The following is a 13,520-nucleotide window of genomic DNA, read 5'->3' on the forward strand; positions in this document are numbered from 1 at the left end:
TAGCCGAATTGCTCCTCGGCAACCTCTCTGTCATGATAATTGCATATGTTCGATCTGATAAATGCATTTTGCCTTCGCAAAAAAATGTGCGGCACACGTTTTCTTCAATTATGGATAAGAAATGATCCCCTTTTTCTTTTTCTTTTTTTCTGAGAAGAAATAATGATCCATCTTAAAGGCCTTCAGATTCCAACACATGAAGGGATGCATACATATCTCAGGAATTAACATTAATGGTGGAGGGATAACTTTTAATTGCCACTGACTTCTTGACAAAACGCACCGTACTAAGCTGTTGTTAAGCCGTTACTTATGCGCACCGTTTCAATAAATTGTAATTCTCATCACTGAGAAGGTTGTCAAATCAGCACCATCTCCTGCTCTGCCTATATATAGTGGCAGTTGTAACAGAATGGGCATGCAAAAAATGAATGAGAACTGCAGTGGGTTCCCTCTCTTCTCCCCGTCTTTCTCTCGCTCCCTCTCTCTCCTTCTCTGTCTTCAACACAGATTGGAGGATTCTTAATCGGGTTGTTACCTATAGATCCGTGATCTTATACCAGCTTTGTGATGTATGCAGGAATAATTTTGGTCTTTAAATGGTTTTATTTCTAAATAAATCAAAAAATTTAAGTTAATCTCTTTTCTTTTTTGCTTATAAAAAATCTACTAGACTACTTTATCTGTACCAAAGTATTTGAGCAATCAAAACAGAATTATTGTGTCACGACCTTATTCTCGGATCCATAACTGACACATAAACAAGGTTTCCCTCCAAGGTTCCATACTTATATGAATACAAAAGATACATATTCAAAAGAGACTTGAAAAGAGGTACAACCTATAATGTTTTGAATTAAAAATAATAAGAAAAGGCAACAAAGCTCTTGGAAGCTTAAATAGAGGGTATAAATGAATGAGGAGTAGTGTGTTAATAGCTTGTTAGCGGGTCATTTTTGTTGAACCTTCTGAACCTGCTTTTTAGTTGAAATTTGTACATTTTCCTTTATGTCTAGTTAGTGCTCCAAAACTATGAATTTATATGAACTCTTGTATTAAGACAATCGAATTATATTATAAAGTTAGTTTTGTTGTTATTGCTGTGTTGAATTTTGATTGAGTTATTTGAAGGATAAGTTTGTATGTAAGTTTGGGTTAGCATAGATATGGAACCTTGGAGGGGAACCTTGCTTATGTGCTGGTCATGGATCCGGGATTCGGGTCGTGACACAATCTGTTTAGTACACTTAACTAAGGGTTTATTCCATAACCATATATGTTTTTGAACTAAACTAGTTATGTTCCCCAAAACTCAAAAATTAAATGGTTTTCTTGAAATCTAATTCATAAATAATAATAATAATAATAAGACTTGATAATAATTAACTAAATAACCCTCAATTATTCATTAAACCAATATGAAAAAACTAATATTACAGCTAGGGATCAATCTAGAATTTTAGTAGATTTTTAGGGGTCAAATTGGAGGATCAAACTGAAAATGTCCTAAATTCATAACTATACTAGAAGTTTGCTCATAATTCATCCTCAATTTTGTCCAGAATCTCTAATTATGCTGGAATTTTTATCAAAATTTTAGGGGGCAAATTGTAATTTTCTCAAATTAGAGGACCAAACTGAAAACATCATAAATTCATAACTATAAGTGGAATCTTGCCCATAATTCATCCTCAATTCTATCCAGAATCTCTAATTATACTCCAACGATCATTTTATAATTTTCAAAGTTCAGAGACTAAACTGTAATTTTTATATATCATAATCTTTATATAAAATGTTCTCCAGTCAACTAAATAACTCATTACCCATAACAATTAATCCATAATATTCAAATCAATTAATAAATATTATATTTTAAACTTATTTTCTCTAACTATCGTTTCCTTCGTTTATTTTTCCCTCATTCCTCCTCCTCTAACAGTAACCTTTCATTTAATTCAATTCATAGAATATTTGCTTTGGAGAATAAAGGCCTTTTTGGAAAAGTTTGGCTATCACTTTCAGCTGTGAATATGATTTTTAAAAAGTTTATAGCTTCTGTAAATAAAACATGGAATGGGCTGAGATATTAGTTTTTAAAATATCACAGAACATTTAAAAGTCACAGTCACAGCTATGCATAAAAGTAAAGTCACAGCGACAGCCAAACTGGTGATTCTCGAACGAGCACTTGTCCTACCTTAGCTTTCATGTCTTGTTTATTGGCGTGTTGACATCCAACTTGACGATCACGATCTGTGATCTTGTGTGGGATTCTTCGTTCACCCTTCAATGATAATCTTAATTAGATGGAACTCCAAAACCACAGAAAGATTCACATTTTGATATCTAACAACAGTAGACTCAAGGATTTGAAGCAGTGTAATGTGAACACGTTGAATAGTTTGTGTGAATAAATAAAGTAGCAAGTGATTCATGAGAGTGACATTGGTGGTTTCAAGAGGCAGTGAGACTAGTCTTTGACAACAGAAAATAAACTTGCTGTTTACCAATATCTATTGACTTCTCCAAAGAAAACAGCATAAAGTTGCTTCCAAATTGCAGTGAATTTTTTAATAGCTAGTCTTCCACTAAGAGAGAGATCTCTCTCAGTATACCATTGATTTCCTAATTTCCCTCACCAAATTTCTTAAACCTTTCTCATGATCTGTGCTTCCTTTTTTGATTGAATCGAATGACCTCTTTTTGAGTTCTTGATCTGTATCTTTCTTGCTAGCAAGGTAAATCCTACTCTAATCTATTTTAGAACTCAAAACTCATATCATAGTTTATTCTTACATGTTCATATTGCAATCAACTTCAACTACTTATCTTAAAAACAAGCAGAATTTCTTCCAAATTTTTATTTTAGATTGCTTTTCTGACAATTATTTAAATTATTCAATATTTGTTATAATTTTTAATCTGCTTAAATAACATCTCTGTAGGAAAATATATCGTTAAGTGCCTGCCTATTTAATTTTAGAATTTGTAATGATTGATTTAATTATACAGATTCAGTTTATTTTGTTAACACACTTAAGGCTAGGATGTCTTTGTTGGAAAAACAATGACAAAACAGAGAAGGGATTACTACTCACACAATTTGATAGAATACAATATACTAAACAATGATACTCTCACATCTTTCATTATCAAATCCATACAATATATATAGACATTATAAAATGTTTTTTTACAACCTTCCAAGTACTTAATTAATATTAGACTTTTCAATACCTACTCTAGATTCATAATACTAATAGATTCATAGTATTTCTAATGTAGATAATTATTCATTGAACTAACTTCAATACACTTAATCTTGATAAACAAGTTTAATAGCTAACAATTTTCTGGTTGTTAACAAACTGTAGGATTTGTTCTTGCTGCCTTTGCTTCTAGGCTTCTTTCCTTGAAGGGCATTGCTTTGTAAGATTGATGTATGCACTCTTTTCCTCTAAATTTTCATTTTAAGATTGAGTTCTTATTTTCCAATTAACTCAACATCTATTTTTATGCCTTTTGACAATTTTTTATTTGATGTTTGAAGGGCCAAAGAAGAAAGCGCTGAAAATGGCTAGACAGAGGGATCCATTTTGGGATTTTGTTGAGAAGCTGGATGATGGTCCTTTCAACTGTACATTTTGTGGCTATAAATTTGCTGCTGCTACTTCCGTTTCGAGGATCAAATTGCATTTGTCTCAAGTCAGAGGGCGTGGTGTTGCAATTTGTGACAAAGTGCCTGAAGACGTTCAAGAAGCAGCTTTTCAAGCTGTGCATGGTGGCAACAAAAGACATAAAAGCATAGCAAGTTCAAGCAATTTTAATGAAAATTCCATTTTAACCACTCCACAAGAACAAAACAATGAAGTCGACAATTTGGCAGGAGATGCAGGAAGGATACAAGCACCAGGTACAATGGGTCAAGCACTAGAAAGATTTTTGGAAGAGATCAATAATGTAATGGAGGATGATATAGAGAATGGGACTGGAGGAGTTGTGCAGCCTGGTGCAGGAGCTAGCTCTTCTGGAGGGCTTACAGGCAACACAAATGAGACTCCAGGAGATCCATTACCTACTATCTTACATGTTGAAGTCGACAATGTGGCACCACAAAGGCAACATCTGGAGAGAGTAACTGGGCAGCCTGTTGTAAGAGGTAGTTCTCATGAGAGGCCACTTGTAAATCACGATGAGCTTCAAGAAGATTCTTCCCAACCAACTGATCCACCATGTCTTACCCATGGAAGATATCATGATCAACTCCGTACTCCACTAGTCAACATGGTTGGAGACCCTGGGCAGCCTGTTGTGAGACATAGCTCTCGTGAAGCTCTTCAACGTAATGGCGATGAGAGCGGACGAGATGTGTTTCTAACTGAAGAACTAACAGGTGGAGAGTTTGAAAATAATAAGAATGCTATATGGTCTTGGATAATGAATGATATTGAAGCCTCATCAAGTATTGGCATTTACGGGATGGGGGGTGTTGGCAAAACAACATTGCTCACACATATCTACAATCAGCTTCTACGAGAACCTGGCACTTTTCCTCATGTTCACTGGATCACGGTATCGCAGGATTTTAGTGTTTATAAATTGCAGAATCTTATTGCAAGAGACATTCGTTTAGATCTTTCAAATGAAGACAACGAGAGGAAAAGGGCTGCAAAACTGTCAAAAGCATTAATTGAGAAACAACGGTGGGTTCTCATTTTGGATGATTTGTGGAACTGTTTTGATTTTGATAAGGTGGGAATTCCTATCCATGTGAAGGGATGCAAACTAATTCTTACAACTCGATCATTTGAAGTTTGTCAGCGAATGGTCTGCCAGGAGACAATCAAAGTGGAGCCTCTTTCAATGGAAGAAGCTTGGGCTCTGTTCACAAAGATACTTGGACGTATTCCTTCAGAAGTGGAAAAAATTGCAAAATCTATGGCAAGAGAATGTGCTGGTTTGCCTCTAGGAATTAAAACAATGGCCGGAACCATGAGGGGAGTGGATGATATATGTGAGTGGAGGAATGCTTTAGAGGAACTGAAACAATCAAGAGTTCGGCAGGAGGACATGGATGAGGAGGTATTCCAAATATTAAGATTTAGTTATATGCACTTAAAGGAGTCAGCGCTGCAACGATGTTTCTTGTACTGTGCATTATTCCCGGAAGACTTCATGATCCGTAGAGAGGATTTGATAGCTTATTTGATTGACGAGGGAGTGATAAAAGGGCTGAAGAGTAGGGAGGCAGAATTTAACAAAGGCCACTCGATGCTGAATAAACTTGAAAGAGTCTGCCTATTGGAAAGTGCTGAAAAATGGGGTGATGATGAAAGATATGTCAAGATGCATGACTTGATTAGGGACATGGCCATCCAAATACAGCAAGAGAACTCTCAAGGCATGGTTAAAGCAGGTGAACAATTAAGAGAATTGCCAGGTGCAGAGGAATGGACAGAGAATCTTATGAGAGTTTCACTGATGCATAACCAAATTGAAAAAACTCCATCCAGCCATTCACCAAGGTGTCCCAGTCTTTCAACTCTATTGTTGTGCGGAAATCAACTGGTGCTTATTGCAGATTCATTTTTTGAGCAATTACATGGGCTCAAGGTTCTTGATCTGTCTTATACAGGTATCACAAAACTGCCCGATTCTATCTCTGAATTGGTGAATCTCACTACATTACTGCTTATTGGTTGTAAAATGTTAAGGCATGTACCGTCATTAGAAAAGCTCAGGGTACTGAAGAGGTTAGATCTCTCTGGTTCTTTGGCACTTGAAAAGATGCCTCAAGGCATGGAATGTCTATGCAACTTGAGTTATCTTATAATGAATGGATGTGGTGAAAAGGAGTTTCCTAGTGGGTTGTTACCTAAACTCTCTTACCTACAAGTCTTTGTGTTACTGGAGGATTCGGTTGTTGACAATCGTTTTATATTTCCATTATATTCTCCAATAACAGTTAAAGGAAAGGAAGTAGGAAGCTTGAGGAAGTTGGAAACTTTGGAATGCCATTTTGAAGGTTACTCTGATTTTGTGGAGTATCTCAATTCTCGAGATAAGACCCGATTGCTAAAAAAATACAGAATTGCTGTAGGACTGCTACATCACAATCATTATGAACATGACAAAAATAAAGTAATTGTTTTGAGTAAATTGAGTATCAATAGAGACAGAGATTTTCGGGACATGTTCCCAGAGGACATTCAACAACTGACCATTGATGAATGTGATGATGCAAAAAGCTTATGCGATGTTTTCCTCTCTAATAAAGTATGCAACTGATCTGGAGTATATCTATATTAGTAGTTGCAATAGCATGGAGAGCTTGGTTTCATCTTCTTGGTACTGCTCTGCTCCACTACCTTTGCCATCTTACAACGGTATATTTACTGGTCTTAAAAGGTTTAATTGTTCTGGCTGTAAGAGCATGAAGAAGTTGTTCCCTCTTGTCTTGCTGCCAAGCCTTGTAAACTTGGAAGAGATTACAGTTGAAGAATGTGGGAAAATGGAGGAGATAATAGTTGGAACAAGATTAGATGAAGAAGGGGTTATGAGTGAAGAAAGCAGCAGCAACGAATTCAAACTCCCCAAGTTAAGACTTCTGCACTTGGTTGGATTACCAGAACTGAAAAGTATTTGCAATGCAACACTGATTTGCAATTGTCTCGAGGTAATTTGGATTATAGAATGTGAGAAGCTGAAGAGGATGGGAATTTGTCCTCCGTTGCTTGAAAATGGCCAGCCATCTCCTCCCCCTTCTCTTAAAAGAATGTATATAGAACCAAAAGAATGGTGGGAGTCAGTAGTGGAGTGGGAGCATCCTAACGCTAAGGATGTGCTTCTTCCCTTTGTAAGGTTTTTGTAGGATGAGTGACGACGCTGCCCTTAATATAATATTAAATTAAAAGTAAGCATTGTTGTTTTAATTGGATTTTAATGAATTAACCTTAAGCTATGTGTCCACTTAATTGGATTTTTGTAGGATGTCTTTTATCTTCCATTATTTACAGTGAAGGATGCAATGTTCAGATTGAAATGGATTGGCCTCCCAGGCAGAAAATTTGTCTAGGCATAGCTATAGGTTTGACTGAGGAAGCTTATACTCTCTAAAACTCTCTTTCATTCTTTGTTTAATGCTGATTGGAAAACATTTGTAAAACATTGATGCTAGTCTCGGTTAACGCTCATTGCAAAACATCACACTGTAGTAGGTTCTGACTTGCCAAGGCATTTCCTAGGTTCAGCTAGTATTGTAGTAGTTGTTTTTAAGTGGAGACGTGTCTCCCACCATGCAGGAGTTTCCCTAATATTGTAGGCCTACAAGAAGATTATAACTTATGAGCAGAGTTTCTCACATTTCTATGAATTAATGCTGATTTACCAAACGATTGTGAATCAAAATATTCGAATTTTGAATATTAAGGTTCTAACGTACAACCCCTTTTAATTTGTCAACGTACTTGACAGGAAACAAGCTCACTAGATCTGTTCCTCAATGGCTTCTGGAAAGAAACAAGAATGTGCATGTCGATTTCCGCCAGATTTATTTTTCAACTTGAAGTTCCGCTGCAACCCAAAGATTTCATGTTTCAAAAGTTTCCATAAAAAATAAAAAATAAAATCCTAATTCAAGAACCTCATAGATGTAACTGTTTGAAGTTTCTCATTGGTTTTGTCTTTAGGGTGTTTTTGCTTCTGTTTACAAGGTAACTGAATGTTTGATGGTTTCTCTCATCTGTCCTCACTACACCCTATAAGTTTGCGGTAGAAAAATAGCTGTAGCAATAGGTCAAATGTTCTCCATAAAATTGCTTAGGTTTTATATGTAGAACAGAAAACAAAGAAAGCAGAGCAAATTATTAATTCTTAGCCATAACTTCGAGGATGGAACTTTCCATTGTTGAAGGAAACCAATTAAAGCTTGTATACAATTGCCTGTCCCGTGCTCTATTTGTCGAGTTTATTTCTTCCATTAATCAGAAGCATTTCTTTTGGAGTTCAAAAAATAAATGTCTTTGGAGTTATTGCTTTGGAAATTGTCAGTGGTAAGAGCAACACAAACTACAGGCCAAAGGAGGAGTTTGTTTACCTTCTTGACTGAGAGTTGAGAAATAATTAGGAGGCTTAACCTAATAGGTTAGCCAACCCTTTCTATATATATGAGTAGGGCAATATACAATAGTAAAGGTGGAGGTTACCACATAAGAATATGACTACAATATTTCCTATATAATTACATTCTATAATACGCCCCCTCAAGCTGAGGGTGGAGGATCAACCCGAAGCTTGAATTTAAAAGTAGTAAATGAAGCAGCAGGAAGTGGCTTAGTGAAGACATCGGCAAGTTGATCCTGAGAGGAAATAAAACGAATTTGAATCTCCTTCTTCGCAACTCTATCTCGGACAAAATGATAATCAATCTCAATATGTTTTGTGCGAGCATGAAATATAGGGTTTGCGGACAAATACGTGGCACCAAGGTTGTCACACCAGATAATAGGAGCAGAATGAGTCGGAATCTGAAGATCCGTTAACAAGTACTGAAGCCAGATAACTTCAGCCGTGCCATCGGCTAAGGCTTTGTACTCAGCTTCCGTCGAAGAACGAGCAACAGTGCGTTGCTTACTCGATTTCCATGAAATTGGCGTCTGACCAAAGAACACAAGATAACCACCTGTAGACTTTCTATCCTCAATACTACCTGCCCAATCTGCATCTGTAAAACCGTGTAAAGCAAAGGAAGAGCTGCGAGTAATATGTAAACCATGTGATGCCGTACCACGGAGATAACGCAAGATGCGTTTCACGGCAGCCCAATGGGATTCTGTAGGAGCATGCATAAATTGACAGACCCGGTTAACAGCAAAGCAAATATCCGGGCGTGTGAAAGTGAGATATTGGAGAGCACCAACAAGTTGCCGAAAACGAGTAGCATCAGAAAACAATGGATCCGGCATAATGGTGGCTTTGGATGCCGAAATAGGAGTATCAACTGGTTTACAGGATAACATACCAGCTCGTGTGAGGATATCAAGTGTATATTTATGTTGACAAAGCATAAGTCCCAGACTAGTACACTGCACTTCAATACCCAAGAAATAATGAACATCACCCAAATCCCGAAGTTTAAATTCAGAGCTCAGTAGCTGAATGAGTCGTTGTAGCAGAGTTCCATTATTACCCGTAAGCAGAATATCATCAACATAAACCAAAAGATAACAAATGTCACTACCAACCGAGAAGATAAACAATGAGGTATCCACTTTAGAAGCACGGAAACCAATGGATAATAGAAAAATCATTCAGACGAGTGTACCAAGCCCGCGGAGCCTGTTTTAACCCATATAGAGATTTATGCAATCGACATACATGACCTGGGAGTGCAGAATCAACAAAACCTGGAGGTTGTTTCATGTAAACCTCTTCATCAAGGACTCCATTTAGAAATGCATTATGAATGTCAAGCTGATGAATTTTCCAACCACTCGAAACTGCAATGGAGAACACTAAGCGGACTGTTGCCTGTTTGATAACAGGACTAAAAGTTTCTGAGTAATCAATACCTTCTTGCTGAGTGAAGCCCCTAGCAACCAGGCGCGCCTTATACCTCTCAATGCTACCATCAGATTTGCGTTTAATTTTGTAGACCCATCGGCTACCAACAACATTCATGGACGGATGAAATGGCACTAAAGTCCATGTTCTGTTTGCGCGTAAGGCCTGAATTTCCTCTCGCATAGCATTATGCCACGCCTCATATCTGTTAGCATCAGGAAAAATAAGTGGCTCATGCGAGGGAGGAGAAGATACCCGACTGAAGGAAGCAGCAGAGGTGGCTGCCGTGGTGGTGATCAGCGCTGTCTTGGGCTGTCTCGGACGAAGAACCATGGGGTGTTTAGGAGCAGCGGGACATGGAGTAGCAACACCTGTACCTGGAATGTGCTGAAGAGGATAAGAGGAGAGATCAACACAAAGTTTGCAGACCAGGAGGTGAAGCCGGGGAGGTGCGAGGTTGTGCCGCAACTGAATCCTGCAAGTCAGAACCTGTTCCTGCACAATAATCATTGGAAAGACAAGCATGTGGTGATAGTATAGCTGTGTGGGGTGGTGAGGCAGGGTCGGCTAAATCAACGGGCAGGGGAGCAAGCTGGGGGTTGCGGCAAGGGGCAAAGGTGAGTTGTGTGTTTTGCCGAGTTGGGAAGGAAGAGGCTGAAAACAGGAAGGGGGTTGCAGTGATGGAAGATAGGTAGGTGGAGTGGGGGGAACCGGGGGTGTTGTTACCTGTTCAGACTTTTGAAAAGGAAAGACACATTCATGAAAACGAACATGACGGGAGACATAGACACGACCAGACTCTAAATCAAGACACCGATAACCAAGATGAGACGAGCTATAGCCTAAAAACACACAAGGAGAAGATCGAAAATCTAATTTATGAGCATGATATGGACGTAAAAATGGAAAACAAAGACACCCAAAAGTGCGTAGAAAATTATAATCAGGAGTGCGATGAAACAGACACGCAAAAGGAGATTTATTTTGAAGAACAGGAGTAGGCATGCGATTAATAAGATAGACCGATGATTCCATAGCATAGTTCCAAAAACGCAATGGGGCATTACACTGTCCTAAGAGGGTTAGGCCAGTTTCGACAATATGTCTATGACGACGTTCAACTGTGCCATTTTGTTCATGAGTATGAGGACAAATTAATCGATGATGAATACCAATTGTTTGAAAAAATGTATTTAATTTACGATATTCACCACCCCAATCAGTTTGAACAGATTTAATTTTAAGAGAAAACTGACGCTCAACAAGTGTCTGAAAATGTTGAAACGTGGAAAATACATCAGATTTCGCAACAAGCGGATAATACCAGATATATTTAGTGTGCGCATCAACAAAGATAACAAAATAACGAAAACCATCAGAAGAAAACATTGGAGCAGGACCCCAAACATCACTAAAAATTAATTCAAGTGGGGTAGAAGTTTTGTGACCCGTCAGTCGTAATGACAAACGGGATGACTTGCCTAAAGGACATGCTTGACATTGAGTAAAAGATCGTTTAGACGTACAAATAATTTTATTATCAGAAACTAACAAATTTAGAATGCGAGGAGTTGGATGACCTAAACGACGATGCCACAAGTCGGCAGTCGCAGAAATGCAAGGAGACCAAAAAGCTTGAGGAACTGACGTAGCCGAGGACTCGGAGAGAACATAAAGACCATCATGACTCCGACCGGAAAGAAGAACTTCCTTGGTGACGAGATCCTTCACATAAAACACAGAATCGTGAAATTCAAAATAAACATGATTATCACGACAGAATTTCTGAACAGATAACAACGGTTTGGTAATGTGAGGCACACGAAGAACATTAGTTAATGTAAACAAGCGTTTGGGGGAATATAAAGTAGTATGTCCAACATGGGATATGTCAAGGGCCTTACCATCACCAACATGCAAGAAATCATTACCAAGATAAGGAGCAGAATCAGTTAGAGTTGCAAGATCAGGCGTCACATGTTGATTCGCGCCGGTGTCGGGAAACCAAGTCGTTGCAGCAGAATCATTCGCAACAGCAAGGTGAGCAGAGGGCTGCTGTGTGCTGCTGCGAAACTGATAGCATTGAAGAGCTGAATGGCCAGGAGTGGAACATAATTGGCAGCGGACATGTCCAGACCACTGCCCCTGATTTGGCCGAAAATCTGCAGCAGAGGTGCGCCTGTTCTGCCACTGATTTTGCCTCCAATCTGCAGCGGAGTGACCTCTGTTTGGGGCCTGAAATCGGTTGGTGTTTGAGCGCCAATTACCTCTAGAACGTCCCCTGTTTCGGCTGTGATTAGTCATGGCATAATAAGCAGAATTCGGAGGTGTTGGCAGCAATGGTGGCTGCTGCGGCAGAGAAGAAGAAGACAGCAGTGATGAAGAGGATGAACCGACAGCCATGGAGTGAAAAGAGTTCTTGTGCAGAAACTCATGGGTAAGGAGATGGCTATGAAGATCAGCATACGATAGCGGTTCAGCCTTGGTTATGAGACTAGTTACCAAGTCTTTGAACTCACCGCGAAGTCCACGAAACACATAGAGATTGAAATCTTCAAGGGACATTGGGCGACCAGCAGCAGCCAATTCGTCAAATAACGATTTGGCTTGCTGCATATACATACTAACCGATGCATCACCTTGCCGAAGGTCTTGAAAGGAGCCATGTAGTTGCATGATCCGAGAATTAGATGGAGAGGCAAGTGCCTTCTCAAGCGTGCGCCAAACACAATGTGAAGTAGAACAATCGACGACAAGATGCAGCACATCCACGGAAAGAGAGGAGAGAAGAGCACTCAAAATAAGTTGATCTTGTTGCTTCCAACGAAGAAAAGAGGGGCTGATGGCAGAAGAAGAATCAGCCGAAGCATCAATCATATGAGATGGAGGACACGGCAAGGAGCCGTCAACAAACTGAAAAACACCTTGACCAAGGAGATATGGCTTCATCTGCATTCTCCAATAAAGATAGTTGGTGTTCGTAAGTTTCAATGACACAACATGGTGGGTGTTTGATAGAGGAACCATTGGAGATTGTGTTCCCATAAGAGGCAGAGGAACGGCAGAGCCAGCAGCAGGAAGAGGGCTGGTCGGTGATGATGCATCACCGGTGGAGGGAGAGGTTGGAGCAACGGCGGCAGGAGGAGAGTCCATGGGGGAGAAAATTAGGGCCGGCTGCAAAGAGAGAAAATATTAGGAGGCTCTGATACCAAGTTGAGAAATAATTAGGAGGCTTAACCTAATAGGTTAGCCAACCCTTTCTATATATATGAGTAGGGCAATATACAATAGTAAAGGTGGAGGTTACCACATAAGAATATGACTACAATATTTCCTATATAATTACATTCTATAATACTGAGTAAGGTTATACTCTCTAAAATTCTCCTTCATTCTTTGTTTAATGGGTGATTGGAAAACATTTGATGCAAGTCTCGGTTTAATGCTCATTGCAAAACATCACATTGTAATATTAAGGTTCTAACAACCAATCAAACTGTGAATCATTACTCAAATATTAATTTGCTATAACATATTCAAGGAATTTTTCCATTTCTCATACTATTTCCTAGCCATTACTTATGAATTTAACATCTTGTGTCAATATAATCACTTGAGACTTCGTTTTCTCCCTTAAATGTTGCAGAAGCAAAGTACATTCATGTATAAAACAAAACTGTCCATGTCCTGCTTCTAGAAATCAATGAACTTCTATAAATGCAACATTGGTTTCTTTTAGTTTGGACAAAATACATTTCTGTTCCACAGTATCTATAAGTTGATTTTAACTAGAATTTCCATTTTTCTCTTTTTTTTATGAGTAAATATTTATATATCTGAATCCTTCTTCATATTTTCAAAATTTATCAGAACATTATTCCTTCTTCATATGGTAGTGATGAGATAATTGTCTTTGGCAGCACCGGTGATGTTTCGAAAAATAAAGAGAAAGAATA

The 13,520-nt window shown here is 38.5% G+C and overlaps 1 protein-coding gene across 1 annotated transcript; it reads left to right on the forward strand.

Annotated features, from left to right (window-relative positions):
• Positions 1-2,434: 2,434 nt before the first annotated feature.
• Positions 2,435-6,906, forward strand: LOC118044939 (putative disease resistance protein At4g10780). Its single transcript, XM_073406882.1, is given in 4 exon segments — positions 2,435-2,741; positions 3,378-3,443; positions 3,554-6,261; positions 6,263-6,906. Coding segments are annotated over 2 exon segments (3,297 nt in total). The 5' UTR covers positions 2,435-2,741; positions 3,378-3,443; positions 3,554-3,576; the 3' UTR covers positions 6,875-6,906.
• Positions 6,907-13,520: the final 6,614 nt, after the last annotated feature.

The sequence above is a fragment of the Populus alba genome, chromosome 19, assembly GCF_005239225.2.
Source record: "Populus alba chromosome 19, ASM523922v2, whole genome shotgun sequence".
Lineage (NCBI taxonomy): Eukaryota > Viridiplantae > Streptophyta > Magnoliopsida > Malpighiales > Salicaceae > Populus > Populus alba.